The sequence below is a fragment of the Alosa pseudoharengus genome, unplaced genomic scaffold, assembly GCF_046254945.1.
Source record: "Alosa pseudoharengus isolate Yale_2024_CS ecotype anadromous, Long Island Sound unplaced genomic scaffold, YU_APseudo_1.1 YU_APseudo_1.1_scf_10, whole genome shotgun sequence".
Taxonomy (NCBI): domain Eukaryota; kingdom Metazoa; phylum Chordata; class Actinopteri; order Clupeiformes; family Clupeidae; genus Alosa; species Alosa pseudoharengus.
Window position 1 is genome coordinate 1,357,654 of NW_027468565.1, and position 17,018 is coordinate 1,374,671.

The 17,018-nt window shown below is 37.8% G+C and overlaps 1 protein-coding gene across 2 annotated transcripts in view; it reads right to left on the bottom strand.

Moving 5' to 3' along the window:
- The window catches only part of tmtc3 (transmembrane O-mannosyltransferase targeting cadherins 3), an 83,341-nt gene that overhangs the window by 23,709 nt on the left and 42,614 nt on the right, over nucleotides 1-17,018 (bottom strand). For both annotated transcript variants that reach the window (XM_076302623.1, XM_076302625.1), the window contains 4 exons: nucleotides 11,907-12,055; nucleotides 9,578-9,698; nucleotides 9,332-9,443; nucleotides 7,571-7,674 (listed from right to left, as the gene is read on the bottom strand). In XM_076302623.1, coding sequence (XP_076158738.1) covers nucleotides 7,571-7,674; nucleotides 9,332-9,443; nucleotides 9,578-9,698; nucleotides 11,907-12,055 — 486 coding nt within the window. The remainder of the gene's footprint in view (nucleotides 1-7,570; nucleotides 7,675-9,331; nucleotides 9,444-9,577; nucleotides 9,699-11,906; nucleotides 12,056-17,018) is intronic.

Genomic DNA, 17,018 nt, shown 5'->3' on the forward strand with positions numbered 1-17,018 from the left:
TTGTACTATCTGTTGCTGGTTAACAGCACATGAAAAGTTGATTTAAGCTAATTCACTAACTCAAGACTTCAAGGCCATCATGGATATAAAACGTTTTTTGAAAATAACGAAAGGATGGAGGGAACATAGCAAAGCTTGGAGTTATTTCAGATGGGCTACAACAAGGTAGGCAAAATTATGGTGCTTAAAACCTTACACAACGGTAAATTGGAACAAAACTAAAAGTAACTTTAGCCTTTATAGGGCTGTAAAGTTTCCAGATTAATAGGTCGTAATTAGGCGTTGTTGTAAAGATATTGCATGTAGATGTTGTACTATATAGGCTACTAAATATTTAGGTCACCAATGCACGAACAAAACCGGGAAATGGACAAATATTATCAAGGCTTTGAATGTTTCCGTCTGTGCACGGGGGTGTCTGTAGATTGGTGTGCAACGCATTCATTCATGCAGGCCTGTGGTCATGCATGCGCCCTTAAAATAGCATCTGCATTTTCGCCACAGACTTTAGACCAGGGAGTTCCTGGTCTGTGGCGGAATTGTTTTCTGAAACTGCAAAATATCAACAGTGAACGTTTGCGCCGGAACACGCCCCGTCTTTTCGCTGAACCGCCCCCGTGGGCGCAATCGAATTCCCTAATTTACAGGCATGTACCTGTGGAGGGAAAATTCCAATATGCGCTGACTGCAAAATAGGAAAGATAAAACGCGCGAGTATACAAAGTCAATTGCGCCGGGACGGAAGATAGAGCCCCTACTGTGAAGGTAAGATAGCCTAGTGCGAACTGAGAGTTGCCTCAAAAAAGCGGGAGGCACCGAAAAGCGCGCTGTTTGCGTCCCTGAATGTTAGACAACAAAAGTAGGTAGTAGTAAAATTGGTAAAATATGTCTTGTCTCCACCGTGGGATAGTGAGAAACGTAATTTCGATCTCTTTGTATGTCTGGAACATGTGAAGAAATTGACAATAAAGCTGACTTTGACTTTGACTTTGAAGTAGGAACATTTCACAATTAATTAGGTGAACTGGAACCATGAATGGGGATAAAAAAAGAGCATCCCAGAGAGACAGAGTCTCTCAGATGGCACTGCATTAAAACCAGACCTTTTTCTGTAAAGAAAATCATTGTACGGGCTCAGGAAATTTTCTGATAACCATTGTCTATGAGCACAGTTTAATGCTCCATTCACAAATGCTAGTGTAAACTCTACCATGCAAAGAAGACATTTTATTTAGACATGATACCGAAATGCTACCATCTTATCTGAGCCTGAGCTACTTTAAAATGGACTGATGTAAATTGGAAACCTGTGGTTAGGCCTATACAATTTGCAATGTAAATTGGAAACCTGTGGTTAGACCTATACAATTTGCAATTCTTTTTGGAAATCATGGACTCCTCTGGGCTAAATAGGAGAGGGACTATTCAACTATCCAATGTACAAATATAGTGCTCAGTTCAAAACCCAGTATCCATGATGATGTGGAGCTGCATTAGTGCCTATGGCAGGGGTGGGCAAATTTTTGGGTTCAAGGGCCACATAGGGTTTTGAAAATAGGGCGGCAGGCCACATAATAATGACAAAGTTATTTTGTTGCAGAATATTAATTTAGTAAGAAATACTGCTAATTTGATGCTGTTTAACTTTGTGCACTGTCACTTTAAGCGCATTGTGTCTACACATTTAGTTCTCAATGATCTTTAGCCAGCTCCACTAAAATATAGCCTATGGCTAGTGCTGTACAGTTTATAAATGGCCAGTAGTGGCAACTACTGTTGCCTTCATGATTTCCTTTTAAAAGTTTCTTATAAAAAGGAGATATCAATTATCAACAATCACAAGCCAGCTGGAACCTGCCACTCTCTCTCTCCCTCTCGTGCGCCCTCAAACACGTTCCCAATTAAAATAAGTAACATAACATTCAAGTTAGATCTGCTGCAATGGAGATTACAAAGAGTATCAACTCTATGTAACATGCTGTTTTGACACTGACATTATAAACGTTCTCTAAGAAGAGTGAAAAGCAGTTTGCAGTAAAGCTAACCACAACGTCGTCTATTGCAGGAAAAAAATAGCGAGCAGCCTATGATAATTTAATTAAATGCTCGGCGGGCCGGATTAAAGTCTGTGGCAGGCCAGATCTGGCCCAGGGGCCATAGTTTGGCCACCCCTGGCCTATGGCATGGGCATTTTGCACATCTGGAAAGGCACAATCAATTCTGAATTCGGATTTGAGCAACATATAGGCTACTGTCATCCAGACAATGTCTTTTCAGGGAAGACCTTGACTATTTCAGGAAAAAAATGGCAATATGAATTCTGCTCATATTTAAACAGTATTTCTCCATAGAGGAAGAGTCAAAAATGGCTGCAGACAGGCCTAAAATGGCCTGTCTGCAGCCCAGACCTGTCTAATTGGGTGCATCATGGAATGAAAAACATGACTATGAAGTCCCCAGAGTCTCCTCAGTTCTTAAACATTTAGACAATGTTGTTAAGAGTGTGTCCATGAGAGGACCAGGCGGGGGTGACGCATGCTACGTCACCGATTTTGATGAAACTTGGACAGTTTGAAGGGTCCACCTAAAAACTCAAAAAGCCAAAATAGTACACAATTTGAAACAACCCAGGGGGAGTTAGGCCCCCGTCCTTGTTTTAGGCCAAAAAACCTCAAAAAAAGGCCCAAAATTGCATAAAATGTTGACATCCCTCCTGCTGTCAGATTTAAATACAGCAAAGTAACAATCCATGCCATTAAAAAAATTCAAGGTTAGTTTAATACTGGAGTTACAAGGCGTAAGGTGTGACTGGTGTCAGTCCAGGACTGCACGTATCCACTATGTCACATGCCTTTTGGCGAATACCCAAAAAATAGCAATATTCAGACCTGAATATCTCCGATGAGCAACCTCCTTTTTTCAAAATTCTTTCTGCACATGAAAGGGCCATCTGTGGACTTCATAAATCAAAAGAAAAATGCTCGGCCTTATTATTTTTGTCGCTGTAACCGCCTAAATAGTGTGATCCAGCCAGTGATTTCAAATGCATATCTATTCAATGATTGGTTGAAACATAATGTTTAGGTCATTTATGGTGGACAAATGGAGATATATTATCATCAATCATGTCTACTGATCAAATCCAAGCTAGATTTAATGTCCTAAGTGCAATATATTCCTTAAGGTAGCTCAAAATGACATAATTGGGTGACATACACCAGTATACCCGAAGGTCCAATATTTGCAAATGTGATATCTCCAACATATCTCAGGGCTGGAAACAGTCACTTGGATTAAAATAATAACTTGTAACATTTTGGTAGCCAAAGGTCAAAGGTCAAGGTCACTGTGACCTTATGTATATCCCTTTGTGGTGGATAAATCTCAAAAAATCCCTGACATAATTTCATATGTGATACAAATATTCACTTTGACTCACAGATAACACATTTTTTAATCTGGTGGTCAAAGGTCGAGGTCAAGGACCTTGCATTCTTGAGAAAATTATATATCATAAATGCCTGTAGGGATGTTTTTTCAAATTTGGTACAAATATTCACTTGCACGTTATGCAACGTACATTATATTCACTTGCACGTCTTCGTCATTCATCGGTGACCTCCAGAAGGCTCAACAGTGGTATCTGGCATCTCAGACCCAGCTCGCTCCACACTCATGATAGGTTATCTACCAACCAATACCGACACATTTTTTGGTAATTTGTCTTCTTTGCTGTGGCCGTTTATGATCAGCAACACAGCCAAGCAAACTGCAGTCCCTTGATGTGGGCACCCACAAATACCAACAAATTCTTCAGTTAATCATCTTTTTTGCTGTGGCCATTCATTCCTCTTCATTACTGTGGACACTTATGATCTGATCAACAACATACACAGCCGACACGAAAGCCCTTGATGTAGGCACCAACAACTACCACTCCAGAAACACAGCAGCAGCGTCTCAGAGTCAATTCAGGTTACAACATGACCCCAAATAGCATGTGAGTGCCATAGCCATTGGCTTGCCTTTTCATCAGCCTCCGATATTTGTTACAGCTCCTTTCAGTGATTGTCCTCAAAAAAAGTCTAACAGAAGTTTTGTGGCTGATTATATTTGTGAACTATTTCACTATTCACTAAAAAATATTTTTACAACTTGAACATGATATCCTGGAAACACAGAGTATTGTTATTATTGTTATTTTTCATGTGATAAATGGTTTTAACATTGGAAAATGTTTGGCATTACTCCATTAGCACTGTTCCATTAGCCCAACACAGCGGTCATATGCAGGAATTAAAGTGGGAGGAACGCAGTTCCGCCACCTCGGATAATTTAATAATAAATATATTCTTTCATACCAATGATACAGCGATTATAGTGTAAAAATAATTGGGGAGTTAATTTTTGTGTGTACAGAGGTGACCAAGAAGCTATCAATTCTTGTCCAAAAAGTATTGCTACACCACGATACTAAATATGTTGTCCAACGGTGAGTCATTTTTCCCCGTTGCACCGACACTGGATTTTAGGGTTCCCCCACCTGCCAAATCCCACTTTAACCACTGGTCATGTGGCATGCAATGGAAACAGATTCACAAGTAATGTACATTATCATGTTTTCAATGTTTCAGACAGATTTCCTTGTGGGACCCTAACATGAAGCTAGGTGGTTATACCATATCAGAGTCTCTGCTTTAAAACAACTTGTACTAATAAGCAGGGTCTACAGACATGTTTTTACGATGGATGGACATCGAGGTACAGTAGGCTACAAAACAAGTAAAGCCCAGGAGAGTACTGACTGACTTGCTATATATACGAACACCCAATACCCATCCATAGTAATCATCATGTCCTTGTCCACGGGGTAACCATCATGTCCTTGTCCAAGGCCTACTGGTTAGTGCTTCGGCCTTGTAACCGAATGGTTGCCGTTTCGAACCCCGACCAGTAGGAATGGCTGAAGTGCCCTTGAGCAAGACACCTAACCCCTCACTGCTCCCCGAGCACCGCTGTAGCAGGCAGCTCACTGCACCGGGATTAGTGTGTGCTTCACCTCACTGTTATGTGTGTTCACTGTGTGCTGTGTGTGTGTTTCACTCACGGTGTGTTTCCACACAACGAAATTTCGCGTCGCTCTCATTGAGGTTGAATGGAGACGAAATTCGCCCTAGTTGGACGAAATAAAAGCGAATCGCCGAGGCAGGCGAAACAAAGTTGGCCAAAGTTTAACTTTATTTAAATGAGGACCAATCGAGAACCAATCAGGTACGCGTCTTTGTGTTTGGAGGCGGGAGTTACAAAAAAGTCTGACCAAGATGGCGGAGACTACCTGAGCTGTAACACCAACATTTGTATGTGATTAAAATGTTTCTACATGAACATTGGCACTTGTATCAACACGAATTGTGGTTTATATGCCACACGAACTTAGTCAGAGCACATACACCACTAAATAGACCACTATATATGTTAGTTTAAGCACTCAATCTTTTTAGCTAGCTGACAGGCGAAATGCTAGTATTTTAGGACATTGGATTGCATTGTAAACCTAGCTAGACAGCTAGGCTACATGCTGCAACACAGGTATGAAATATATTATGTCTTATTGACCTTGTTGTTTCTATGAACATGAATTGTTGTTTATAGGCAACATCAACTTAGTCGAGGCATAAAGACCCCTGGATATCTTCATTAAGTACTTAAACGTTTGAATTAGCTGATTAGCCTAATTAGCTCGCTTGCCACCACTGGCTAGACACTGCAGTCAAAATGTTAGCGGTTTCGCCGTCACGCCCCCGAGGCGAAATTTCGCTGGCCGAAAATCGCGAGGTGTTTCGCTGTGTGGAAACACACCGTAATTCACGGATTGGGATAAATGCAGAGACCAAATTTCCCTCACGGGATCAAAAGAGTATATATACTTGTTTGTAAAAATCTCCATTTTGGATGTCCACAGATCCAAGTAAACCAGCATTCTCTTTAGAAGATTTAAAAAAAATATCTGTGTGGGCTAAAACACTGTTTATGTGTGGACAAAAGACCCAAACATAAAATATCTGGTTATGTGTGTACAGGGCCTAAGTTGTGCTAAATTTGAAATAACTCCCTCAAGGTGTTTCCAGGATATTGTGTTCAAGGTGTAAAAATACAGTAGGTGACCCTACTATGACCTGACCTATGACCTTTGACCATCAATCATTCAAATTAATTTGTTATCTGTGAATGAAAGGCCCTTTCCGAAACTAGCTACACTCTCTCCCTAGCCACTTGCACTCCTAACCAAGTGTTAAAGGAACACGCCAACATTTTGGGAAATTATCTTATTGTCTCTGCCAGAGTTAGATAAGATGATACATACCCTTCTCATCAATGTGTGTGCAGTACCTCAGTCTGAAGCACCCACTGTTAGCATAGCTTATCATAGTTCATTGAGGTGAGCAGTTCCAACTAGCCTATAGCACCCAAAAGTGATAAAAGAACTCCAACATTTTCCCATTTACATGGAGAACTCGATTTAGCTGTAAGGGTGATTCCCACCTGAGTGCACATCGTAACTTAGGGGAGTTGGTTTCAGAAAGGGCCAGTGTGAATGTTTGTATCACATTTGCAATTATGTCAGGGATTTTTAGAGGTTTATTCACCACAATGGGATGTACATAAGGCCACAGTGACCTTGACCTTTGACCTTTGACTATCAAAATCTTACAAGTTATTATTTGAGTCCAAGTGACTGTTTCTAGCCCTGAGATATGTTGGAGATATCACATTTGCAAAAATTAGACCTACGGGTATACTGGTGTATGTCACCCGATGATATCATTTTGAGCTACCTTAAGGAATATATTACACTCAGGACATTAAATGTAGCTTGGATTTGATCAGCAGACATGATTGATGATAATATATCTCCATTTGTCCACCATAAATGACCTAAGCATTATTTTCAACCAATCATTGAAGTAGATATGTAGATATGTATTTGAAATCACTGGCTGGATCACACTATTCAGGCGGTTACCACGAAAAAAATAATAAAAAGGCAGAGTATTTTTCTTTCCACAGATGGCCCTTTCATGTGCAGAAAGAATTTTGAAAAAAGGAGGTTGCTCATTGGAGATATTCAGGTCTGAATATTGCTATTTTTTGGGTATTCGCCAAAAAGCATGTGACATAGTGGAGTCCTGGACTGTCCTGGACTGACACCAGTCACACCTTACGCCTTGTAACTCCAGTTTTAAACTAACCTTGGATGGACCTTTGATGGCATGGATTGTTACTTTGCTGTGTTTAAATCTGACAGCAGGAGGGATGTCAACATTTTATGCAATTTTGGGCCTTTTTTTTTAGGTTTTTTGCCCTAAAACAAGGAGGCGGTCCTAACTCACCCTGGGTTGTTTCAAATTTTTGGCTTTTTGAGTTTTTAGGTGGACCCTTCTCCTTGGACCTGGATTACTCTCCTTCAACAGTTGATATGTCGTCATATATATATATATATATATAATATTTCTTCCATAATTGAAATGCCTTAAAGGCTTATCCAGAAAATATTCACTCATAGACATACCTGTGGCATAAGAGACTTTGCAACCATGTACGCTTCTTCAGCCTCCTTGGATAGGTTTAAGTTTTTGTAAGTTCTCCCCACATTCATGTGAGCTCCAATGTCATCTAATATAAATAAAATAAATTGAGAATATATGTTTTATTAGTGAAGAAATAAACCACATGAAGAAAAACCTCATAAATCTAAAGACTTAATTTAAGGCAGGTGCTGGATGTTCTTAAATGTAATATCACCAGAATAGTCACATTGAGATATGGTCTGTTTCCAAGAGAGTTCTGGCCAAAGGAAAATACAGCAACATATTTGAAACAAACATACAAACAAATAAAAAGACAGATAAACTGAACACAAGACAACAAAAAAAATACATTAACATAATTATTTCTGTTGCATGAGGGATGCATGACATTGGATTTTGAATGTATATCGAAATTTATATAGTGGCAAGAAAAAAATAATGACCAACAAACAGCTGCTTTCAAATATAATAATAGTATTCATCTTTATCACAATAATTGACACATCAATGTGTCATAATCTTCTATCATTAGTTCATCAAGATCTAGCATTTCCTTGTGCAAAGGCATTTGGGTGGCTTACGGTCTACAAATAGATGGCGCTGTTGCTGATCTAGTTAATCTACCAATCCCTGGGCAGGAAATGGCATCCATACAAACTTCCTATGGTCATTTCAGTTGGCTTCCTGTTGGTTTGATGGTCAAAAAATATTTAATTACATAATATATAATTACAATTAGTAATTTCCCAAGGGTGCGTCAGCAGCACACATCCGTGGCGGCTGAATTTTAAAGGTCCCCTGTGTAACGTTTTCTAGTTGTTTGTTAACAAAATCAACATTTCCCATTCATAAATATGGCCCCATTCATGTTTAATTACCACCACCACCAATTTGAAGCATACTTATTGGCTTCCTCATTTCCATCTACATAGCCCGGGGGCGACTCTCCATGTACGTGCGCCATTTTAAAATAATGGTGGCCAGCAAGAGACATATGCGAAATACAGCTCAGTCTTTGGCGTCTACATGCATAGAAAAAACATTAGCTTGGATTCATCTGCAGAATTTCCCTACATTCAGCAATGTAAGTTACAAACCCATTTTCTACAAACCACATGTCTTCCAAACATTCCGACATTGAAATTGTATTTTCCAACTAAAGAGAAAAATAACTTGGTTCGTGATCTGTCACTGTCTCACTTGATCTCTAGTCTCTCGACCCAGAGAAAGTTAATAAACTAATCTAACATAGTTTTGCTAGAACTAGTAGATTACCACAAAGTTGCTGAGCGTGTGTTATTTCAGGTTAGTTTGCAACAATATACAAGTTTAACCAAAGTCCTTAGCTGATTCCTAGCTAGCGAACATCTGTAACATTAGCCGTTCCCAATCACTTTCCGTTTACTGTGCTAACGTTAGCTAGCTAGCTTAACATGCGGTTAACAGGCAAAATGAAACTATTTATTCCGTGTCCGAAAGAGTGTTTCATTGGCATCATACACAAGCAATGGCAATAAAATAGTACACAAAATTATATTAATATTTTGTTATTGCTTATTCAGAGAAAAGTTTATGTTTTGACGCACCTAGGAGTCCAGAACTAGTGCCAGTTTTTGATGTGCGACGGCTACTGTAGTTCTAAACGAGGCAGCGCTTGAGAGGTTGGTCACAATATAACACCTAACCACTAGATAGGAGAAATTCTTACACAGTGGGGCTTTAAGGGTTAAACAAATTCTTACCTGGCTGTACTCGTGTAGCCTGAAGGAAATATCTCAAGGCTATTTCATATCTGTTCTGATTTTCAAGAGCATGTCCCACATTGTTCCAAAGCTTTGCATTGTTCTTGTTCACCTGCAAAAAAACAAACAAAACAAAAATCAGATCTGTTATGCCAAATTGCCTTTTCAATTTGAACTTTTTTTGTAACAAAAGCAACAAAAAAGTAACTGGGACCACAATAGAAAAATAAAAAAAATATGTCATACTTTTAATGCTGAGGTGAAAAGGGTGTACTCTGATTCCCAGTCCCAGTTCCGGTTGAAAGTTTTCATAGCATGAGTTAACAGGAGAATTCCCATCAATAGCCATGATATTTTCTTTGATGCTCTGTTTAACAAATTCATATGTTACATATCTGTACATACACATACCGACAGTCTCTTTTACACGCCCGGTGTGGCCACAGGCTAGGATAAATAAAGACCGGCCTCAAATAGAAGCCTGGGCCCGTATTCACAAAGAATTTTAAGGCCAAAAGTAGCTCCTAACTGGCGTTTTGAAATGCGTATGCGGCTACAGGAGCTTCCAATCGCGAGGGAACAATTGTGCATTGTAGGCATAACTAAGGGATGCAATAACGCCACCAACAACAACTAAAACTACTCATTGTCAACATGTAAACTAAATGTAATGTTTGATTGTGAATCAAATGACAATGTTCACCTCTTTGCAAACGTAGGCATAGGATGACAGATTCATTTAAAAATGTTGATAAGATACTGCATCAATCCGTATGTTTCATTAGGCTACTAGGCTATTTGTTTTGCCTTTCTTCTTTATTCATTTAAGCTATTTATTCAGTTATTCTTCATCATCATCTTCCGTCCTTCGCACTACTTGTGTAGCGCACACATTCTCAGACCGGTCACCTGTCACTCATCATCGTAGGGGAGGTGTTTGGAATCATTCCCGCGTTACAATCAACAGCCAATCCAGGTGGTCACTTCAGTTAAGCTTGTGCATTAGTAATGACGTCAACCATAGCAACGAAGACTCACTCTTAGTAAGGAAAAATGACAACTCCTAAACTAAGAGAAGGTCTGAAAGGCTTTGTGAATAACTTTTAAGAGAAAACTACTAGCTAAAATCTTTTAGGGCGATTTAGGTGTACTCCTAGTGGTAAGATAAAATGCTTTGCGAATACGGGCCCTGGTCTGTTTTTTTAGTTTTAGGTTTTATTCAATCTCCTAAAACCTGTTAGATCGTCTGTTTAAACCTACATTGTGTAGTTTTGGGGTTAATTCCTGGGGGAAATTATCCCATCTAGCGGTGAGATGGTATATTGCAACTCCAGCGGTAACTGAATGACAAACGTGAAGGCGGAGCTGGAATTTCAGGTATGTCCATCTTTGGCTAACGTATTCTAAAGATGGAGGCAGAAACATGGCTGCCGCCTTACGGGCGACTCTCCCGTATTCTTAATGGCAGATTCTACATTTAAAAGATTACTACAATTTGTTGGCATAAGTAATTACACATGAATGAGCACATATTTTTGAAGGAAAAAATAGATTTCAAGAATCAACCCAAAACATTACACAATGTAGCTTTAAGCCAGTTCTATGGTGCAGATTGTGCACGCTAAAGTTCTGATTTAATGGCATACAACAATACTGTCATTCCCGGTCCATGCTCTGACAACAGCTCAGATACGGAGAGCGATAAAAAGGTGACCTTGAAATTGTGCAATTAAAGGTGACGCCATGAAAAATTTGGGTGCACCTAAATTTTATGCTGGTGCACCAAAATAAAAAAGTACAACCAATGCAAAAAGTTAGTCTGTAGTCTGTAGCCCTGTAACTATCATCGGCTAGCCTAGTACTATGGGTAGGCATTCAGTGTATTTGAAATTATTAATTTGATAATATTTCCCATCTTTGCAGAGGAAAAGTTTTGTGTGAAGGAAATTAAAGGCCTGTCTCATATAAATGCCTGTCTCAAATACTAGCCGGTACAGTTGTGCGATTTGGGAAAATAAAAGCCCGGGCTATATAGAGTATCCCAGTGACGCCACTTCCATTTGCCTCCATGGGACCTATCTTTCAAAAATATTTGAACGCCAGCCTATGGCGAAAAATAAATGATTTTCTGGTCCCGGTTGACTTGTGCCTTGAATTACCCATATGATGTTTGTCAAGTAACTATTGAATTACAACATTGTGAAAGATCGTAATTCCAACTAACTAATCTTATCGTTTCATTACGTTGGTGACGTACATCGTTCGAGACGAGAGATGTAGTCCACTGAGCGGATTCGCACAAAACCAACATAACTTTTGAAGTCTATCGAACAACAGTACTTTCTTGACGTGAAAAATTATCTTTTAAATTCACACACATCATATGTGAAATTCGTGGCACAATTCAAACTGAACCAAAAAATAATTGTTATCTCTCCATTAACTCCCGTTCATGACAGGTCCCTTGTAGCGGAAGTAAAACGGAAGTCACTGGGACACTCTATACATACATATACATAACAATTATACAAAACAGGTCAAAACAGTAATTCAATTTTGTTTTGAATAGACTTGCCCTTTTCTTGAAACAGCTTTGAATCCATGTGCAATTAATATGCAAAACCCCATGCTGGGTACATAAAGCACTCTCTCTGCCACCACAAACCCAACAGGAAAAAACAAGTTGGATGCCGGGATGAAAGGAAGGATTGTTAAAGACAGGGCCTGAAAGGAAAGAAGAAGGGAATATAATCAAGATACTTTAATGTCAGCATGGTGAAACCATTTTTAAAAATGTGGGCTGGTTACCCAATAATATCTGCTTGGCGGGTGAAAAGGACATTGCCTATACTGTGCAGACAGATACTGTGTCGTAGTTCCAGCAAAACCTCTGCCACAAGTTAGAATAATGTCCCTTCCAAGTTTCAGGTGCTATTCCAAATTGTTCTTTCAAATCTAGAAGCCATTGTTGCTCAGGAGCAACACAGAATTCACATGCCCCCCACACTTCCCTTTTTTTCTGCTAAGTAAACTAGTGTTTCTAATCAGCAACATATGTAGTTCTTTTTAAATCGTGTGGGGGGCACCTAGGTCCTTCATTATGTCATCGAGACACATTTCAGAGTGGCTGCTAGCACCGAAGTGGAAGGGACCATAATGTGGGTAAGAATAATGAAATTTTGAATTCACAATTTAGAGCAACTTCCTGACACATTTCTGTGAAAATATTGGTTATTGATTAGTTGAAGATAATATTTATTCATTAAAAGTAAGTATATATAGAAAAACAAACTTGCAGTGAGGTCGCTAAAAATTGTGTTGCTCACAAGCAACAATGGTTGTTAAGAGTAATAAGTTCTAATAATACAAGCATATAGTGTCATGTAGTGTCCAGTTCGGTTTTACTGTTGTTTTTGATGCAAGTCAAGTCAAGTCATACACAGAGGTCATTCGATTTTTTTTACCAACAGGACATTGAAGGGGCTGACAGGAAACGAGTGGGAGAGAGGGATGGGGTGGGATCGAAAAATGACCCGGTTCGGACTCAAACCCAAGTCCCCATGATGTTTGTCCTTCTTTACGCTTCTCTCATCCTCTCAAAGGAATACTGGATCTCATTCATAGTGACCACTGGGTCCTTGGTTACCTGTCTGACAAAGGCCCTTTGTTCCGAATTACTCAGTTTGGCTGAGTGGCCAGATCTAGGAAGACTGTTAGTTGTTCCAAACTTTTCCAGTTGAGAATAATGGAGGCTACCGTGCTTTTGGGCACTTTCAATGCTGCAGAATTTTTTTGTATCCTTCCCCAGATCTTTGTCTTCACACAACCCTGTCTCGCAGGTCTACGGACAATTGTCTCGATCTTTTGGCTTGGTTTTCACTCTGACATACACCATCAACTTTGAGACCGTATACAAAGAGATGTCTGCCTGTCCTGATAATGGCCAATGAATTAATTTAGACACAGGTGGACTCTAATCAAGTTGTAGAAGCATCTCAAGGACCATTGATAGAAGTAGGATGCACCAAAGAGAGAAAAATGAGTCAGACAGAAATGTCCTTTTTAGTCTGTGTCATATTTAGTCATTCAAATATCATTTTTGTTAGTCAAGTTTCAGTCAACTAAAAGTCTCGTTATTTTAGCCTAGTTTTAGTCAAAAGAAAACTAAAGGTATTTTAGTCAAGTTTTAGTCAGAACATCTTAGTCTTTTTTTTACATGTTATAATATAAATGAGTTGTTTGCAATATTGAACCAATTTGTATGTAAATCCAAACAGTTCTGCAACACTGTCTTTGTAAGATATGCCAGTTTAAATCATATGAATCCTCTGACACAATAAGTAAAGTGCAAAGACAATATAGGCGGGTCAATATAGGGTTCAACGTCAAAAAAATTGATACAAAAGTTTTTTTGGATGGATTTTATGGATTCTGGTACTGTTGGACATGCTAAATAACATACTAAAAATCTAGTAAAATCTGACCTTGGGAAAGGGGTCATTTTCAAAATGCCCGCCAAAATGGCTGTCAACAGGTTAGAATGGCTATATCTCAATTACTATTCAGCCTACAGGGGTGAAATTGATATCAAATGATGGTCAAATTAAACAAGAATAGGATTTTAAATGTTAAAATTGAAAATGTTTCAATGCTCTACCTTTTTCAGCCATAAATTAAAATCAATGCGTTTTAATACAGAGCAAATGCAATACAGGATTATTAACCATCTCCATGGCATGGAGGAAGATAAGACATGTCTTAACTGGTGTTATATCTCATCTAGAGGTTATATGCTTTTAGAAAATATATGGTTTGGGGTGTTTAATCTGTTTTGCCTGGACAATATAGACTAAAATGTATCCCCTTTACACTAGATTCGCTTATACAGAATAGAGGGCAATGCATTGTTCATGGCATGGAGGAAGATGGGACATGTCTTAACTGGTGTTATATCTAATCTGCAGGTTATATGCTTTCAGAAAATATGTAGTTTAGGGTGTTTGATTTGTTTTCCCTGGACTGTACATGCCAAAATGTATCTGCTTTACACTAGATTCACCAATACAGAATAGAGGGCAATGTATTGTGCATTCATGGAGGAAGATGGGACATGTTTTAAATGGTGTTATATCTTATCTACAGATTATATGCTTTCAGAAAATATATATTTTAGAGTGTTTAATTTGTTTTTCCTGGACTGTACATGCCAACATATATCCCCTTTACACTAGATTTGCCTATACAGAATAGAGGGCAATGTATTGTGCATTCATGGAGGAAGATGGGACATATTTTAAATGGTGTTATATCTTATCTACAGATTGCTTTCGGAAAATATATATTTTAGGGTGTTTAATTTGTTTTCCGTGGACTTAACATGTCAACATATATCCCCATTACACTAGATTCGCCTATACATTATAGAGGGCATTGTATTGTGCATGCATGGAGGAAGATAATACATGTCTTAACTGGTGTTATATCTCATCTAGAGGTTGTATGCTTTTAGAAAATATATGGTTTTGGGTGTTTAATAAAAGATGATAGTTTAAAAGTAGACTGTTTAAAAGCTGAATGTAGATAGTTTAAAAGTTGTTGATAGACAGTAGATAGTTTAAAAGATGTTGATAGACAGCTAGTTTAATAGATAGTTTAATGATAGTTTAAAAGTAGACTGTTTAAAAGTTGAAGGTAAATAGTTTAAAAGTTGTTGACAGACTGGAAGTTGAATGAATGTTGATATTCAAATAGTTTAATGGCTATGTATAGGTAGATATTTGACAATAACTAAAAGTTGGAATGGCTCTAATGTTTGCTAGCAGTTATGCTAAGATTTTTAATTCTGCTAACCATGCTACTTAATGTTTTATAGCAGTGCTAGCAATGCTAACATGCTAACCATGCTACTTAGCTAACTTAACTAACATTTTCTAGCAGTTTTGCTAAACATGCTAACTATGCTAGCAATGCTAACATGCTAACTATATTAACCATGTGACTTAGCTAACCAAGCTCATCATTTTTAGTAGTTATGCTAACTATGTTAACCATGTTACTTAGCTAACTTAGCTAATCATTTTTAGCAGTTATGCTAACTATGCTAACTAGCATGGTAACATGCTAGCATGCTAACTACGCTAACCATATTACTTAGCTAACCTAGCTAATCATTTTTAGTAGTTTTGTTAAAAATGCTAACTAACATGCTAACATGCTAACTATGTTACTTAGCTAACTTAGCCAATCATTTTTAACAGTTTTGTTAAAAATGTTAACTAGCATTTTAACATGCTAGCATGCTAACTATGCTAACCATGTGACTTAGCTAACCTAGCTAATAATTTTTAGCAGTTTTGTTAAAAATGCTAACAATGTTAACATGCTAACTTTGTTAACCATGCTAACTAGCTATAGTGGGTAGGAGTCATAGTTGATGAAAAGTGTTGACATAGTTGATGACAAGTTAAAAGTTGTTGATAGACAGCTAGTGAATGTATATAGTTTAAAAGTTTAAAAGTTGAATGTAGATAGTTTAAAAGTTGCTGACAGCTAGTTTAATAGATAGATAGTTTAATGATAGTTTAAAAGTAGACCGTTTAAAAGTTGAATGTAAAAAGTTCAGTAGTTTAATGGGTTACATTGTTTAACAGTGGATTATTGTAGTGAGGACTTTTATTTTGAAACAGTTTTGGGCAGAGGAAACAGTTGAATAGGATGTGTAGTCTTAATTGACCCAGATTGTATGCTTAAAGCCTGAGGCTGCAGGTGGCCTGAACACCTGCCATAGGATTCTAATTGCTTAACGGCCGTATTATGATGTCACAATCGGCAATGTTAAGTCTATGGGGATTTTTAAAAAGTTTTTCTTTAATAGTTTAAAAAGTATAAAAGACATAGCAGCTTTGTCCGTTTGAATACCTACGTTACATAGTTTGAATGAAGTTTCTAAGTTAAACTGTTCAAGAGAAATAGCGTACGGAAAAAGTGGTAAGCGGAATAACTAGAAAAGCATTTCCTGAAGGAAATACAGTGCATGAAAATGCAAAAAATATGATGTAAAATATCATACAGAGTAAAAACAAACTATATTGGTTGCTAGGTAGATGAGGTTTAATATAGTTGGAATGACTGAACAGTTAAATAGGTGGATAGTTTATATAGTTAAATGATTTGCTTGGTAGATAAGGTTTAATATAGTTGGAATGATTGAACGGTTAAATAGGTGGATAATTTAAATGGTTAAATTATTTAGGTAGATAATTGACGATAACTGACAGTTGGAATGGCTCTAATGTTTGTTAGCAGCTATGCTAACTATGTTATCAAAGATAATAATGTTAACCAAGTTACTTAACTTAGTTAACTTAGCTAATGATTTTATTTTTAGTAGTTATGCTAACTATTCTAACTAGCATACTAACATGCTAACTATGTTACTTAGCTAACTTAGCTAATCATTTTTAATAGTTATGCTAACTATGCTAACTAGCATGTTAGCATGCTAACTATGTTAACCATGTTTATAGTTTTGCTAAAAATGCTAACTAACATGCTAACTATGCTAACCATGTTACTTAGCTAACTTAGCTAATCATTTTTAGCAGTTTTGTTAAAAATGTTAATTAGCTTGCTAACATGTTAGCATGCTAACTATGTTACTTAGCTAACTTAGCTAATCATTTTTAAC